This window comes from Trachurus trachurus, assembly GCF_905171665.1.
Source record: "Trachurus trachurus genome assembly, chromosome: 18".
Lineage (NCBI taxonomy): Eukaryota > Metazoa > Chordata > Actinopteri > Carangiformes > Carangidae > Trachurus > Trachurus trachurus.
Genome location: NC_139909.1, coordinates 9,075,184 through 9,093,208, shown reverse-complemented (window position 1 = coordinate 9,093,208; position 18,025 = coordinate 9,075,184). Strand labels below are relative to the sequence as shown.

Below are 18,025 nucleotides of genomic sequence, written 5' to 3'. Positions count from 1 at the left end.
TCCATAATTAAATCAGTTTGATTTCGTCTTCACGCTCTGAACAGACAAACCCGTTTTTCTCCTAAAGACGATGACGACGTTGTTGTCGCAGCTTCTGTTTACACACCGTTATTTATTCAACAAGCAGAAAAAGAAGAAACAATTAAAACAAGACAAAAAAAAAAACACTAAATAAAAACATCTGGATTTGTTCTCTGCTTTTTAACGTTTAGTATCAAATCTTCCTGAATCCTGTGGAGTCAGAGCGAACTCTAATAACACTGATGACAGACGGAAGATGTCGTAACGTCTGATTGGTCGATCAAGAACCAATTAGAATCAATTACTTAATTAGCTGCTTAAACTTTTAACGACACCGATACTTTGATCTCTACTTACAAACGTGTCTGGACCGAACAAATCTGATGCTGCTCTGTGGATTTTTGTGTTGTATTTATTGCCTATTTTTAATTTTAATGTTATATTCTACCATGTTTTCATACGTTTTTAAAAACTTTACTTTTTAAAAGATTCTTTGAAACATTTAGTTCAAGAAAATATAATATAATATTATTCAAAATTTTCTATTTTCTTTCATCATTTATAACTCAAGATGAATTATAAATAAGATACAAAGTAAAAATGACAACGAAAACTTTGCTGCAAAAAAAAAAATAAGAGTTTCGTCCAGTAATATAAAAATAAACATTTTTACCTTCTTCAGGAAGTGTCACCATAGTAACGTGTCGTCAGTGAACTCTAGTGGTCGCTGCTGGAAACTGCACACAACTCTCACTGATTGTTTCCTCCAGTTAGTGTATTGATTTTAATACATTAATCAATAATAAATAATGAGGGATCTCCGTCACAGTTCTCCACAGACCAAACTGTTTGATCAACAGCTCAGATATTAAGTTATTTGATTGAAAAAGCTGAAAATTCTGAAAAAGCGTTTGGTTATTGATAATTGATTATCAGTTCTTGTTGTTCTGCTTTTGTTTAAACTTTGAAACAAAATATATTTTATTCATTGAAAAAAAAAAAAAATATATATATATATATATATATATATATATATATAGTCAGACATCAGAATATTTTTCAAAAATAAGAAACTTTATTGATCCACCATCAGGACGCGTTAGTGAAATTCTTCATTAATATTTTTTACAGTAAAGTAAATTCAGCAGCAGCTTTACATCTTTTATATAAACACAAAGAAAAAACAAACAATCTGTTCAAGTCAAAGAGGAACTGGAAGTTAATGTTATCAAGTTTCAGGACGAGTGAGGTCAAAAATGATTAATCACGACGTCATCGCGTTACGTCAGAGCGCCGGGTGAGCAGTAAAGCTGATAGACGGTTCTGCTCAGAGCCGGACCGAGGTTCCTGCAGAAACAACAGAGAAAACATTAAGATGAGCTCATGTTCGTTATTTTATCCTTAATTTAACATAATTAGAACATTTTAGTTGCTCTCAATTCAGTTTTTTTTTTTTTTTTTTAAGATGAAGGTGATCATTTAACTAAAGGCAACTTGAAACTGATCAATAATCGGCTGCACAGTGACAATTTAAAAAGCTACGGTGGCCGTGAGAGGACAAAACTGCAACATGTGATGGACAAATAATAATAGAAGTATAAATACATCAGAATATGAGTAATTAAATGCAAAATAAATACATTTTGGTGATGAAAAATGCATTTTAAATATATTTATGTGTATTTATGCATTTATTTAATTATTATATTTAAAATTTATTTCAGTTTTTTCATATTTATGCTTTTAGAAAAAGAATACAAGCAAAAACTGAAGTATTTTTCATCAGTAAAATTAATGTCAAGAATTTGCCTGTTTTCTTTATTTTTCCCCCGTTTTAAGCTGCAGTGATTTGAGCTTCTGGGCCACCTTACAACAGGCCATTCACAAAAAACGGGTTTTATTTTTTTCTTTAAACTAAATTAACGCTGCGACTCAAACGCGTCTGAACTCAACGAACCTCTTGAGTTTCCCGTATCTGACGGAGGAGAGAAGTTTCTCTTTCTCTGCTTCGGTCGAACATCGGTCGTAGGCTGAAAACAAACTGAGGGAGAAAAAGACGAGAAAAATTAAACATAAAAAAAAAACTCACGTAACTTCACTTCCTGTGTGTGTGTGTGTGTGTGTGTGTGTGTGTGTGTGTGTGTGTGTTACCTGTGTGGAGTGCTGTACTGCTCCAAGATGGCCGCCGCCTTGTCTCCAGATAATCCGCTGATCTGCATCAGCTGCCGAGCGAAAACCTCCCGAACCGTCTGACACTGAGACACGGACAGAGAGAACGTCTGAGCCGGGCTTTTATTTTGAAAACTGAAACTGGGCTTTTATTTTGAAAACTGAAACTGGGCTTTTATTTTGAAAACTGAAACTGGGCTTTTATTTTGAAAACGAAAATGACTGTGAGTTATGATGTCATCACTACACACACACACACACACCTTGTTCTTGACGGCGCCGTAGTTGAACTCTGCGAACGACATGAGGCAGCAGGACGGACTCCCTCTCTCCTCCTCCTCCTCCTCCTCCTCCTCTTCATCACTCCGTCCGTCGGCCTCCAGTCGGGAGCGACAGACCAGGGTTCGATTCTGAGAGAAGGAGGGATGAACAGGTCAGAGTTAGAGAGGAGGAAGGGGAAGAGGAGGAAGAGAAGGAGGAGGAGGAGGAAGATGCAGAGGATGAGAAATGAGGAAGAGGAGGAAGGTGAAGAGGAGAAGAAAGAGAAGGAGGAAGAAGAGGAGAAAGAAGGAAGAGGAGGAGGAGGAAGAGAGGAGAAGGAGGAGGAGAAGAGGAGGACAAGGGAGAAGGATGAAGAGGAGGAGTAAAAGAAGAAGGAAGAAGAGGAGGAGGAATAAGAGGAGAAAGAAGAGGAGAAAGAGAAGGAAAAGGGGGAGAAAGGAGGAAGAGAAGGAGGAGGAGGAGAAAAAGAAGAAGGAAGAAGAGGGGGAGAAAGGAGGAAGAGAAGGAGAAGGAGGAAGAAGAGGAGAAAAGAGGAGAAGGATGAGAAAGAGAAGGAAGAGGAGAAGGAAGAGGAGAAAGAGAAGGAGGAGGAAGAGGGGGAGAAGAGAAGGAGGAGGAGAAAGGAGGAAGAGAAGGAGGAAAAGGAGGAAGAAGAGGAAGAGGAGGAGAAAAAGAAGGAGGAAGAAGAGGAGAAAGAGAAGGAAGAGGAGGAGGAGAAAAAGAAGAAGGAAGAAGAGGAGGAGAAAGGAGGAAGAGAAAGAGAAGGAGGAAGAAGAGGAGAAGGATGAGAAAGAGAAGGAAGAGAAGAAGGAGGAGAAAGGAGGAAGAGAAGGAGGAGGAAAAGAAGGAAGGGGAAGAGAGGAGAAAGAGAAGGAAGAGGGGGAGGAGAAAGGAGGAAGAGAAGGAGGAAGAGGAGGAGAAAGAGAAGGAAGAGGAGGAAAAGGAAGAGAGGAAAAGGAGAAGGAAGAGAGGAGAAAGGAGGAGGAAGAGAAGGAGGAAGAGGAGGAAGGCGAAGAGGAGAAAGAGGAGGAGGAGAAAGAATAAAGAGGAAGAGGAGAAAGGAGGAGAAGGAGGAAAAAGGAGGAACAGAAGGAAGAGGAAGAGGAGTGTGTGACCTGGTAGAGTCTGGTGAGGTAGCGTGTCATCACGGTGAGGTAGGCGGCCGACTCTCTGACGTCCTGCACTCGCTTCACGAAGAAGCCGTCCACCACCTACACACACACACACACACACACACACACACACACACACACACACACACACACACACACACACACACACACACACACACACACACACACACACACACACACACACACACACACACACACACACACACACACACACACTATCAGTATTGATCAGTGTATTGATTGATTGATTGATTGACTGATTGATCAGCGGTCACCTGTGTGTTGGCGATGGCCTGCTGCAGCGTGGCCTCAGGTAAACTCAGGTGAGCGGCGGCCGAGCCACATTCCTCCACCAGGTAGACGGGCCGCCGCAGCCCGCAGCGCTTCAGACGGAACTACAGAGCAGGAGGAACCGATAACTGATCAATAACTAATCAATACTCGGGCTGACTGACGGCTGAGGAAGCGGCGTCCGACCTTCTGCTCCCTGAAGCGGCCGTCGATGATGCTGCCACACAGGTCGTCCATCCTCTTCCTCTCGATGATGTAATCCAGCACCAGCTCCCGGCCGCACGGCGCCCGCAGCTGACCTGGGGATGACATCATCGTTACTTTTTTTTCTCATAAACCTTTATTGAAAACATAAACCAAACAAACTATAAACATTTCTATATGTATTTATGCATTTGAATTGAATAAAGGGGTTTATCTTTTCAAATAATCACACAGAGGTTTTTAATTATTTGTGAATGTTGAATGTTTTTGTAGCTTTTTACGTTTTTCATACCGTGTAGTGTTTGAGTATAGCGGTGGATATATCTATTTGAATCCTCTGTCTTTTTGAGGAACATTTACATTTATGAACAGTAGTTTTATATTTCCTGTACAAAATTAAAAGATTCAACAAAAACGTTCTTTACTCTTAAGCATTTTCTCATCATAGAGGAGAATTATATCTTCTTTTTTTTTTTAGTTCAAGCTTAATGCCAGTTCAAGTTTCAAACACATGTTCAACTTCTACCCAAAACAAATTAACATAACAGCGTTTAGATACATCAACCTCCTGCTTTTACAGAAACTACAGTTTACATAAACATCTTTAAATCTGGAGACGTCCTGATTAACAAGGTCGATTAAATGTATAATCTTAAAATTAAACTTCTTTTATCCTGCTGCTTGATGTCCACACAGAGTTTTTTATTCATTAAATTTGTCACAAAGTGAAGCTACATTTACCTGTGCAGCCATGACATCATCATAACTCTAGGACCCATTTACAGTTTTCAAAATAAAAGCCCAGCTAAGAAGCTGAAAGACGCTGAACACTCTGTGTGTGTGTGTGTGTGTGTGTGTGTGTGTGTGTGTGTGTGTGTGTGTGTGTGTGTGTGTGTTTGTGTGTGTGTGTGTGTGTGTGTGTGTGTGTGTGTGTGTGTGTGTGTGTGTGTGTGTGTGTGTGTGTGTGTGTGTGTGTGTGTGTGTGTGTGTGTGTGTGTGTGTGTGCTACCTGGGACAGGCGTCACCCTCTCCTTGGCGACCCACAGGAAGTCGCCCACGTTGAGTTTCCTGACGTCGAAGGCGACTCCGTTCCTCTGCAGCTCCTTCACCAGCTCCTGTTTACGCTGCTGACAGCCGCTGGTCGACCACAGATCAATAAATAAATAAATAAATACGGTAAATAAAAAAGGCCACGCAAGAACGAACATGAAAAATCACTGCAGATCTGAAGAGAGAGAGAGAGAAAAGAGAGGGGGGGGGGGCAGAGAAGAAAGAGAGAGAAGACAGAAAAACGAGAGAAAAAGAGAGATAGAAGACAGAAAAAAGAGAGAGAAGACAGAAAAAAGAGAGAGAAGACAGAAAAAAGAGAGAAAAGGAGAGAGAAGACAGAAAAGGAGAGATAGGAGACAGAAAAAAAGAGAGATAGAAGACAGAAAAAGAGAGAGAAGACAGAAAATAGAGATAGAAGACAGAAAAAGAGAGAAAGAAGACAGAAAAAGGAGAGAGGGAAATAAAGGGAGAGAGAAATAGATAGAAGACAGAAAAAAGAGAGAAAGAGAGATAGAAGACAGAAAAAGAGAGAGAAGACATAAAATAGAGATAGAAAAAAGACAAGAAAGAAAAAGAGAGATAGAAGAGAAAAGATAGAGAGAAGAAAGAAAAAAAGAAAGGATAAAAAGAGAGAGAAGACAGAAAAAGAGAGAGAAGACAGAAAATAGAGATAGAAGACAGAAAAAGAGAGAAAGAAGACAGAAAAAGGAGGAGAGAGGGAAATAAAGGGAGAGGGGAGATGAGAAGAAAGAGAGAGAAAAGAGAAGAAAGGGGGAGATAGGGGGAAAAGGGAAAGGGGACACAAAGAAGAAAGAGAGGAAAAGAGAGAAGAAAGGGATAGAGAGAGAGAGTGTGTTCTCTTCTCACCCTGTAGTTTCGATGAAGTCGACACACAGGATGATGTCATAGTTTCCCGGGAGGAGAACTTCTCCGTTGGTCTTCCTGCTCCTCCTCTGCTCCTCCTCCTCCCTCACCCCCACCTCCTTCTCCTTCTCCCTCTCTCTCTCCTTCTCCTCCTCCTTTGCTTCTTCCTCTTCATCTTCATCTTCATCACTCCCAGTCAGGTCCACCACTCCTACACCTCCTCTCTCCTCCTCCTCTTCTTCTTTCTCCTCCTCCTCCTCTCCATCTTTACTCCCTTGTTCTGCAGAGTCCAGACGTTCGGCCAGAACTCGACCGTCCTCAGTCAGAGAAAACCTGACACACAGACACAGACAGAGACTTTTATAATACATCTAATATATAGATTTATCTTTTATTCAACCGTGACATTTATATTACATCCAAACATCTAAAGGTGAATGTCAATTAATTAAATTATCATGGAAAAGTCCATTTAAAGCAGAAGTAAGCGATATATTTGTGTTAATATAAGTCTTAAATAGTTATATCTTCCGACAGCAATCACTTATATAGAGTGTTTGGTCTGAAACACGGGTCTCTCAGTCACTCTGCAGAAAACTTTTCTCGTATCCTACAAGTTTTATCCAATGAGGAGAGAGAACGGCATAAAGGGGCGGTCCTCTCTGTGTGTGCAGCCAAGGGATGCGCGTGAATGTGGTGACGTAGGGACGAGGACCAATAGATCCATGACGAGGGCGGGGGCTGCTAACTCCGTCGGCTGACAAGACGTTATGGTGCGTTCAAGGCAGCTCGTAACTCGTGTTTTTCCGACCTGTGAAGTCGTACCAGTTCGATCTGGTACGAGTTCACGGGTCGGAAGTTACGAGTGGCCGTTATAGTGACTTTCACAGGTAAAACAGGTCGGAGAAACACGAGTGGGTTGCCTGGAACGCTACAAAGTCGTAAGTTGTGACTTGAAGCTGTAATTTACGGTTTCAAAAGCCTGCCTGGAACGCAGCATTAGCCAAAACGACCGGATCACTCACTTCTGCTTTAAGTTAAAAAAGACCCAAACAAGTTTTTCTTTTACTTTTCAGAAGGACAACATATCCTTTTTTTTTCCTAATTGGTCTTTTGTAATATTCAAATCTTTGAGATAGTGAATTTTAGGTTTTCATTAGATGTGAAAGCTATAATAATTACAATTTACAGAAATTAAAAGAATAAAGACATGAAATGTTTCATTCTGTGTAATAATGGATCTATGTAATGTATCAGCTTTACTTTTTGTATTGAATTACTGACATAAATAAACTTTTATTGAGAAGCACCTGTAGAATTATAATTTATTTATTTATTTGTTTATTTAGTCGGGACAATGCATATTAATGGACAGTGAGTACTAGAGTACCCACAGTAAATACACCGGATTTAGCACATGTGCTAAATTACATCCGTAGTCCCCAAAACAATACAACAATAATTAACATAAAAAGTCCATAACGACGGAGGACCAGTAGATAACAGAAAAAGTACATTTACATAGTTACAGGGTTGGACATGATTCTTTGAATTGTAAAAAAATATATAATCTATATAGCAGCGATTAACATGATTCATTGAAATATAAAAATATTTATCTATACAGTTGTGCTTAAATTATAAATTATAAAAAAATATATATTATGTATATATATCATCATCTATATCAGATGTTATTTGTCTCTTCATTCATTCATCCAACATTTACATTTTGCTGCAATTTTCTTTATCAATTCATGTTTATGACCTAAAGTGTGTGTGTGTGTGTGTGTGCGTGTGTGTGTGTGTGTGTGTGTGTGTGTGTGTGTGTCACCTGGCGGGGTTGTGTGTCTTGATGACCAGGTTCTTCTGGATCAAGGTGCTGACCGACGACCAGGCCGTGTACTTGCTGCCCAGGTCGGGCTGAAGGACGAAGAGGAGACAACGGGAGGTTAAAACTTACAGCCGATCAGAACCTGATCAAAGTTATTGATCAATAAACAGTGAAACGTTCAGAGTTTTAATCTGATTTGAGGATCTTTGTAAAAAAATAAATAAATAAATAAAAACTTTTCTCTGTCTCTCACCACAGTGAAGGATTTGTCACAGAGGAGTTGAGCCTCGGCCTGAAGCTCCAGTTTGAACATGAAGTCTTTCCTGCCGGGGATCTGCAGAGGAAGAGGAGGAGGAGGAGGAGGAGGAGGAGGAGGAGGAGGAGGAGAGAGAGAGACAGGAAAGAAAGAAAGAAAGAAAGAAAGAAAGAAAGAAAGGGGGGATAAAGAAAGAGAGTGGAGAGAAAGAAGAAAGAGAAAAAGAGTCGAGAGAGAAAGAAAGATGTGAAATGTGAGAGGGAGAAGACAGTGAGAGAGGAGAGGTAAGAGAGAGAAGAAAGAAAGAGATAAAGAAAAAAGAAAGAAGGAAAGAAAGAAAGAAAGGGAGAGAGAGACAGAAAGAGGAGAGAAAAGGAGAAAGAAAGAAAAAGGAAAGAAAGGGAGAGGGAGAAAGAGAGAAGAGAAAGAAAAATAGGAAAGAAAGAAAGGGAGAGGGAGAAAGAGAGAAAAGGAGAAAGAAAAAAAGAAAGAAAGAAAAGGAGAAAGAAAGAAAGAAAAAAGGAAAGAAAGAAGGGGAGAAAATGAGAAAGAAAGAAAGAAAGAAAGAAAGAAAGAAAGAAAGGGAAAGAGAGACAGAAAGAGGAGAGGATAAATTCCACCTACATTCAGATCACTACAACAACAAACACTGGGCTGAATAATGAAGATGAAGATGAGCCAGTGGAGGTGACGTCGGCCATCTTGTTTCTACCTGTGAGTTTCTGAGCAGCGTCAGCAGCACGGCGAAGCCTCCAGACCTCCTCTGAGGAACGTACTCCCTCTTCCTCCTCCCTCCTCCTCCTCCTCCTCCTTTTTCCTTCCCATGATCCCCTGCTGCTGCTGCTGCGTTCTTCTACACGGAGGAACGGACCAATCACAGCTCAGAGAACAGACCCACACTGAAAACACATTAACATCTCCTCCTCCTCCTCCTCCTCCTCCTCCTCCTCCTCCTCCTCCTCCTCACCTTCCTGGATGGAGCCAGCCTGTTGTTGTTGTCGGCTCGGCCAGCAGGAGGCGCTGCTGCTGCAGGGAGCGCGTGAAGAGGAGCGTCTGGACCTGGAGGAGGAGGAGAAACAGACGAGAAAAAGTCTGTTTCTTTTTCTTCACGCTTTTAAAATGTACGGAAACATATTGCATTCACTTGAAAAAAAAAAAAAAAGCACTGTTTTTCAGAGTAATTATTATTTTTTTCCCTGTGTGAGTGACTTATTTTTCAGTTTTTCTGAGTAATATTTTTTCTGTTTTTCAGAATAAATAGTTTTTTCTGACTTAACGAGAAGCTCCAACCTGCAAGTAATGTGGTTGGACTGATTTCAAAATAAAGGTGCTACATCAGACTGCTGCCATATTTTCTGAATGACTCTCTCTGAGGTTGTGTTCTGTAACAACAGGTTGTTTCCTTTCAATATCAATCTGAATTTACAGGGAACACAGTGAAAATAGGAAAAAGAAATAGTGGGCTTTTACTTTGAAAATCTACATCACCTTGAAAGCTATTGAACAATTGAATCTGTTTTGGAAGGTGACCTTTATTTTGAAAATCAGCAATACGCTTAACGTATAAATGTGTAGTTTTATGAAGTTGAAGTTTGTGAACTGATCCGTCTGTCACGTCTGTTTTATCACATGTTTCTTGTTTCATTCTGCTACTTTACATCTGTTAATAAAACAAACTAATATTATAATTTAAAAAACACAACAGGCTGCTGTGATGTCACCAGTTTGCAGCCATTTATCCTGTTTAGATTTAGATTTATTTTGTACAGTTAAAAATTCACCAGTAAAAGGAACAAATTGATCATTTACAGTGTTGGTCATTAGATTATTAGATATTATTATTATTATTAGACGCCTCCACCTGTAGATAACAATGAAATGTAAATATAACGTCTTACAAAAGAGAAAACAGAACATACAAAGAAACATCAGAAATATATAAATGATAATAACAAAAGAAAAAACATTGAAGGGAAATTACACAAAGAGATTAATGATCAAAATATATGGATAACAACAAACGGTGTGTTTCCGTGGTAACGATAAGGCCGGTTCAGCGGTCTCTCACCGTGGTCTCTCAGGTGTCGCTGCAGCTTCTGGTCCAGGATCTTACAGATCCCGTCTCCGAAGTTCTGGAGGATTTTCGCCTCTTTGGCGTTTTTCAGTGGGAGCGGATATTTGTTCAAAGAGCTGATGGCCTGAGGAGAAAAAAATACTATCTTAGTGCTTTTACATTAGTTTCACATTATTCCTCCTCAGCTAAAACTAAAAAAAGACTTGTTTTTTATTTATTACTTCTATACTATCTGTTTTTACCTTATTTGTTTTGATGTCATCTTGCTCCATTTCTACATCTTGTACATGTATTTATATTTAGTTCTTGATTCCTCCCTCCGTCCCATGCTCTTAATGTTTTTACTCACAGTTTGTGTTTGTGTTGACTGTCTGATGTGTAAATAAAGTTGTCTGAACTGAACCAAGACAAGACCAATAGGAGACCGAGACAAGACCAAGACCTTGAAAATGTGGTCTTAACTACTACAACACATCCTCCTCCTCCTCCTCCTCCTCCTCCTCCTCCTGCTCCTCCTCACCTTCTGGTAGGTGTAGTGGATCTTCAGTCCTTTCTGCTTGGCCTCGTCCCGGAGCTCAGTGAGCCACTGGAGGAACAGAGGGTTGGGACACGAGGGCAGGGAGCGTTTCCGACCCAACCGGACCGACCCCGAGGCCGGCATCACTCTGGGAGAAGGAGAAGGAGAGGAGGAGGGAGATAGAAGACACAACTTTATACTTTATAACTTTTTTAACTATATAAACTGTCTTTGGTGAAGCCGAGATCTTCAGATAGATAGATAGATAGATAGATAGATAGATAGATAGATAGATAGATAGATAGATAGATAGATAGAGGGAAGGAGAGAGATAAAAATGGAGAAAGAGAGATGGAAGGAAAGAAGAAAGGAAGGAAGGAAGAGAGAGAGAGAAAGTGACAGAGAGAGAGAAAGATGGAGAAAGAAAGAAAGAAAGAAAGTGACAGTGGGAGAAAGATGTTGTAAGAGAGAGAAAGAAAGAGACAGTTGACAGAGAGGGAGGAAGAGAGAGATAAATATGAAGAAAGAAAGAAAGAAAGAAAGAAAGAAAGAAAGAAAGAAAGAAAGAAAGAAAGAAAGAGGACGGATCATGAAGTCAGTTCTGTGAAACAACAACAACTTCCTGTGTCTTTAGCTAACGAAGCTAACGTTAGCAGACCGTTACCGTGGATACGTCACATATAACAGTTTCCCACAAGATGGCGGCGAGTTTAAAAGTAGAAAACAACTTTTTATACAAAAGTGAAAGTGAATAAAACAGTAGAATAAAGTCGCACAAGTGCAGCTCACCTGTTTGAGGAGCTGATGCTGCTGTTGCCGCCTTGTTTTTAAACTCACTGCGCATGTGCGTGTTGACACCGGTCACGTGACCGCGAACTACGGAGAGCGCGAAAGACAAAACTCATGACAGCGCGTTTTGTCGATCAGAGCGGTAGATAGTTGTTTTACTGGTTTTGTGCTAAGCTACGTTTTAGCAAGAAAGTGGGATCAAACTAATATGAATAGGCTACATAAATAAAAAGTAGGCCTATTTATAAGTAATTGTAATTAATGTATCTATCTATCAGAGAGATAGATCACACTATTGACTGGTCAGAAAACTGAATAAAATCACCCCATTGTCCCATTGCCACTAAATAGTTGATGTTTTTAAACTTGGTAATGAATAATAAATCATAACAGATTGTCAATTACTATTCTAATTATTGAACACTTAAGGATAAGTATATCAGTAAAGGATTCAAAGATTTTTAAACACCTGCTGCCTGTGACACGAATACATGAAAAAAGTATAGCCTATGCACCACTTTTTAACAGCTCACCGGACAGTAGCTAATGCCCCAATGTCTAATTAAAACAACATAATCTCTTCACCTCAGCTTTTTACCAGGGGTTGTAGAGTAAAATGCTTCTGACCACTTATTCTGCCACTGGACCTCCACCTTTTCATCACAGATGAACAGTAACATTCACCTTCTTTACCCACTGGAACATTCAGATCTATATTTTCTTTGGCAAAGGATTGTTTCGTGAATTTGCCTGCTTTATTGTTTTCTATCCACTCCATTGACCTCTGAGTTGCCAAAAGTTCAGCAGAGAAAATAGATTGGCTAAGTTATCTGACAAGCAGATGCTAAAGAAAAGTTTCTCATCTGCCACATAAACTTAAATCCCAGTTTTCCCAGAAACAGGATCCTTTGAACCATCAGTAAATATTTTCATGAACCCTCACAGAAGACATTACTGTTTATTAATGCCACACATGGGGAATTTGGTTGTTACAGCAGCATTTGTAACAAACAAGGTAAAAAAAAGAAAGAAAAGAAAAGTCGAAGAATAGCAAACATACAGATACAGTATAAAATCCAAAATGTTTCAGTAGGCCTAATACATACAGTTACAGTTGTGCTCAAAAGTTTACATACCCTGGCAGAATTTGTGAAATACTGGCTACATTTCAGAAAATATAATTGATAATGCAACAAAACTTTTTTTTAATTCAGAGTTAGTGGCTGGGCGAAGCCATTTATCATCACAGAACTGTGTTTCATCTTTATAAATCCTAATGATAAGTGCAAACACCAAAATGGCCCTGATTAAAAGTTTACAGTGTTACCCTGATAATAGGCTATACACACAGATTGACACAGACTGGTTTAAATGGCTACTCGGGGTAATTGTCCATACCTGTAACTTGATGCTTGTCATTAGTGTCTGTGTATAAAAAGTCAATGAAATTCTGGGATCTTAACAAACATTTGCATATTTCATATTTTTTGGGCTTTTTCGCCTTTAATGACAGGACAGTTCAGAGAGAGAGACAGGAAATGGGGAGGCAGAGAGCGGGGGGATGATAGGGCCGCCCGGCGCGGGATTCAAACTGGGGCCGCCTGCAGTGAGGACTGCAGCCTCAACACATGGGGCGGGTGCTCTAATAAATACAAGTACCGCCCAAACCTGTTCCCGAAGAGTTGAGAGAAAATTCATCATTAGTTGACCATCTTACAAAAAAACTTCACACACACAGTGAACATTCACTTTTTATTGTCCAGCTCTTTATCTAATATAGTGAATCAATAAAGAAAGTAACAAAAGGTCCTGACTTACCGCTTTTGTGAAGTACCCATGTTACACAACAACACACTGGAACCATTATTATGCAGCCAATAACGATCAGGATGATCCACCCTACACCTAGACCTAATGGGAAAACAAACATCGCGTAAAGCAGGTAGCCTACAGCAAGTGAAGTTTAACATTAAAAACTCTGTGAAAGTTGCGTTGTGCTTTATCTGTGTCTTACACCTGAAATCAGTGTTTTTCTTTGAGTTATCAGGTCACGTTTCCTGTGACTGTTTCAAAATAAAAGCTTCCTAGTCTCTTCTTGGGAAACGTCAGGTTTGTGAGTGTTATTACTGTGTGTGTGTGTGTGTGTGTGTGTGTATGAATAACAGTGATATGTTGTAGGCTGCCACCTGTGTCTCCTCCCTTCACTCAAGCGCTAGTAAATGACCTTGGACTGTCATTTGGGGTCAGTCTTTATTGAGTGTAGCAAAGGTATAAAAGGGAAGCGAGTCAGGTGACTATCGAGCACTGTAGCTCCACCTGAGCGTTTCTCCATCACCACATCTACTGTCTCCTCTGGGTTGATCTGGTGCTGCTGAGTTTCTCCTGTTTGGAACTCTTTTATGGTTCACTGAGTAAGTTTCATTGTATCGTAACAATGCACCATCTCCTTCATGTCGACTGGGTTGCTGCAGTCTGCTTTAAGTTTGTTCTATTGTTGTTGGGTTTATTAGGAGGCAGATGGTTCCCCACCTTCAACATCTAATAACTAGCTCCGTGGTAGTGGAATGAGGTATGTGGACCTCAGCTTCTGGGTCATTTGAATCCTTGGGATTTATTTAATTTCTTGAGTGATGCCACTCACACTATTTTGACAATGAATGGATTGATTGAGTTTTAACAATGTTTGTTAACTTCAACTGTCTAATAAATGTATTTTTTATTTTTTATTTTGAAAGGGGATACATTTCATTGATGGATTTAAGTATTCTGAACCTCAACGTGAACATTGTGTGCAGTAAAGTTTTCAGGGTTGTTTCGTAATCTGTATTAGTCGGGTAAGTATAAATGAAATGTTTGGCTTGTGTACTTCATCTAATTTATTTTTTTCTTCTTTTTTCTGTAGGCTATTTCCTTTCTATGGTTTTCATCGTACTAAGACAGGGAATGAAACGTAAGCACCCGTTCAAATCTCTCTGCCTCATTTATCGAAACCAAGGATCTGTTACCCTGTGTAAACACATCTGATTGACTGTTACTGAAAAGTATCAAAGATAGAATTGGACTTTGTGACACAGAAGTTAAAAGCAAAACGGGTAACACTTTATTTTAAGGGGTCCTTGTTCCTGTGTATCTACCTAATTAATTACAGTGTAATTACCTATGTAACCGTATGTAATAACATGTACTTACATTGTAAATACATAGTGTATTTTGGGGTACTTACAGGTCCTTGTTACACTTGTAATAAGAAATGCTTGTGCAAAGAGAGAGGCCACTTTGGCATTTCTTATTACAAGTGTAACAAGGACCTGTAAGTACACCAAAATACACTATGTATTTACAATGTAAGTACATGTTATTACATACGGTTACATAGGTAATTACACTGTAATTAATTAGGTAGATACACAGGAACAAGGACCCCTTAAAATAAAGTGTTACCGCAAAACGTTTGAATCACTGTGTTACCTTCAGGAGTTTGTGTAGTTATGGGATGTAACAGTGTCTCTGTTGTCCGGGGTTTAGCAAGGTCTGGATCTAGGAGAACAGAGGATCTATTAACAATTTACAACATTTGTCTGAACAAAATCAGTAAACATCGGCTTTAGGATTCACCATGAAAAACATCACACAACAACACTTGAACGCACCAACAACAAGTTGAAGAAGGGAATACGGAGGCTGGCTCTGTAGATTTGGTATGTGACACCTGTACGTCCCGTTGTCCTCCAGAGTCACGTTGGTGATCTTGAGCGAAACGTTCCCTCGTCTCAGGTCGTCGATGAACAACGCCGTCCTCGTTTCGTAGGATGAGATCTTCATGTCCAGGACTTCTCTGGTGTCCCGGTAGAGATGGACGTACCTGTGCTGACTCAGTTTATCGTTGGGGTCGGGTGGTCGGTCGGGCTTGGTCCACTCCACCATCCGCCCGCCCACGTCCACCGGAGGCTCCACGCGGCACGGCAGGACGACTTCATCACCTGGAGCCGCCAAGATCGGCAGAACTGATCCAATCACCTGAAACTGACCTGAGAGACGGAGAAAATGTTAAAGTCTGGTATGATGACATCTTGATATCAGCAACTTTGTTTGATCTTTCAGCGACTGCCAACAACTCTCCACAATAACGTACCGATGTGACGTCTTCAGGTGTTTGGTTTTGTCCAACCAACAGACCAAAAGTAAAATTTCAATTTACCAAGCTACAGTGTTGAGCAGAGGAACAACCAAACAAAAGGCTATAACCAACAAACCGACCGACTGACAGGAAGCTCTCCATCTCTGTTTGACTCACATCCGTTTTTAATTTCACATCACTGACCACAGAAGTTATGCAGGTTGGATGAAGCCTAACGAATGGTTGAGGTTTTGTGGTTAAAACTGCAAACATTAACAACTCCTAATGTGACTAAGCACAGAGCTGCAAGATGTAGTCATGGTTAATCCTTGGCAGACAGGGCAACCAAGGACTTGTAGATAAGGGGAGGACGGAGAAGCATAAATAAAGGGCTTGGGTCTGATTCACATCCTGAGCTTCTACAAGGAAACATCTGCTCTTCATGGTCCTGTGGGAAAACCTTCCTGAGGGGTCTTCTCTCTCTAGGCCTTCTGGGTTCTGTCTATAACATGAATATCTAGGCTTCTATGCTAAATTAGAGGGTGTGTATAATATCTGGCACTTGTTATTATCCTCCCTCAGCAGCTGCTGAATGACACGTTCAGAGATATAACAAACTGAAAAACCACAGTGACTACATCCCATTCCCTCATTCGACTCTGAGATAATTATATAAATAATTCATGGATTGATTGTTGAAAGTTAATTTCCTCAAGTCAAACTACCTTTAAAAAAAACAACAACAAAAAAAACACTCAATAAGAGTGAAGAACTTTCGGATTCAGATATTACAAGGTTTTCAATCAAACTTTCAAAGTTAAAGTTTAAATGTGGAGCTTAGGATCTCACTGAAGCTGAATGAAAACTTCAATCATACCTTCAACAGATGAGCAGGTGACCAGCAGCAGGAAGACGGAGACAGTCAAATGTAACAACACGGCTGAGAGAGAAAATCTCTCAACAGTCTGGTCCATTTCCATTTAAAGTTTAGATTTCCTTCTTCTGCCATGGAGAATGAGCAGACAAAATTCAAGTGCTACTGTATAAGAATGACTCCTCTCATCCCTCCTTTTAAAGGCTGGCTCCACCCTCCCTCTCTCACACTAAACTCCACCTATCAGTAGCTACAACAGGATGTTATGTATGTAGGCTACATTTAGAAAATCTAAATTTGATTTATACGAACAGACCAAAGCATATCAACACATTCATCATTTTTCCCCCCAAGCCACTTCTTTACTCAACTGCTGTTGTTCAAAGTGCTGCAGTGAAGTTCACCATTATTATCAGTGGTAACAATCAGGACTTTAACATGTTTGGATTGATCATTTAACAGTTGATTCAGATGTAAATCCCTCCCACCGTTTGACTCGAAGGCTACAGTTACACGACCAGATCAGACAACAATATTATTGTTCAGACAGACACGTGTATCTATAATCAGCCTACAGGAGGATTTCTGAAACATGCGGAAATTGCACCACAGCGCGGATGAACGATGACCAATAAAAATATAAAAGGAAAAGGAAATTACTCACCGTGACTCTTCGTCCTCTGGTTCCTCTGTGGACAGACGGAGCTGAGTCGTTTTTCAAATGTAGGGACTTTCCAGCAGGAGAAAAACTTACACATGTCTTCGTATGATTCCTTTCTGAAAGTGAAAGTTGCTCTTTCTTGAGTACAAGACCTGTACACTGCCACTAACGCCACATCGCATACTAACCGGGGGCGAATCCTGTCCTGTTGCTACGGGGAAAGTCCCATCTTCGCACCAAGGCGCTTCATGCTGTTTCAGTCCAGTTCAACTTTATTCATATGGACACATTACGGTAATAACAATACAGGGTGAGGCCAAATAAACCGTCTTTGGTGAAACTGAGACCTTCCGACCAAGCAATCTGATTGGTCAACTAGAGCAGTGGTTCCCAAACCTTTTGTGGCTAAGGCACACCAAAGGACAAGTAAAAATCTCAAGGCACACCTATCGTTCAAAATAGCCTTCATAACACGTGTTATCACTTATATCATGTAAAATATCTGTAAATGTGCATAATTATTTAATAATGCCAAATAAAATGTGACAAAGACAACTAGGCTACATTACTCACAAAATCATATTTATTAACGAAATATTAAAAAAATTAATTTGAAACTTTATCAAATTAGGCTTCATCAAAGCAGCAATAGGAACCATTTAAACCAGACAGGTCACAATAACCGTCCATGGTCCTACAGATTGATCAGCATTGAAACATATTGTGCGAAATATGGGGTTCTCTTTGAGGAGTTTTTTCTTTAAGAACTGTTTATAGGTATATAGTTTGCCTCTGTATTATGAAATGAGCGCATACAAAGTACTGATAGTAAATTAAAAATAATTATTTTTTGTGTAGTTGTATATTGCAATAATAATGTATGGTTGTC

General features: G+C 39.9%; 2 protein-coding genes across 2 annotated transcripts; both read right to left on the bottom strand.

Moving 5' to 3' along the window:
- Window positions 1-1,287: 1,287 nt before the first annotated feature.
- mus81 (MUS81 structure-specific endonuclease subunit) lies at window positions 1,288-11,517 on the bottom strand. The gene is made up of 16 exons (XM_083992821.1): window positions 11,485-11,517; window positions 10,699-10,843; window positions 10,173-10,302; window positions 9,072-9,163; window positions 8,817-8,957; window positions 8,102-8,182; window positions 7,849-7,937; window positions 6,018-6,347; window positions 5,110-5,237; window positions 4,083-4,195; window positions 3,881-4,000; window positions 3,588-3,683; window positions 2,454-2,600; window positions 2,173-2,276; window positions 1,979-2,062; window positions 1,288-1,368 (listed from the first exon to the last, which is right to left on the bottom strand). Exons 2-16 carry the CDS (start codon window positions 10,837-10,839, stop codon window positions 1,302-1,304), a joined length of 1,863 nt encoding a protein of 620 aa, XP_083848947.1. The 5' UTR covers window positions 10,840-10,843; window positions 11,485-11,517; the 3' UTR covers window positions 1,288-1,301.
- A 3,453-nt stretch (window positions 11,518-14,970) lies between these two features.
- On the bottom strand, window positions 14,971-16,635 carry LOC311001857 (myelin-oligodendrocyte glycoprotein-like; the record flags this gene model as incomplete). Its single annotated transcript, XM_083993036.1, has 3 exons — window positions 16,479-16,635; window positions 15,139-15,512; window positions 14,971-15,021 (listed from the first exon to the last, which is right to left on the bottom strand). The coding sequence occupies exons 1-3, from the start codon at window positions 16,579-16,581 to the stop codon at window positions 14,971-14,973; spliced, it is 528 nt and encodes a 175-aa protein (XP_083849162.1). The 5' UTR covers window positions 16,582-16,635.
- Between the last annotated feature and the right edge of the window lie 1,390 nt (window positions 16,636-18,025).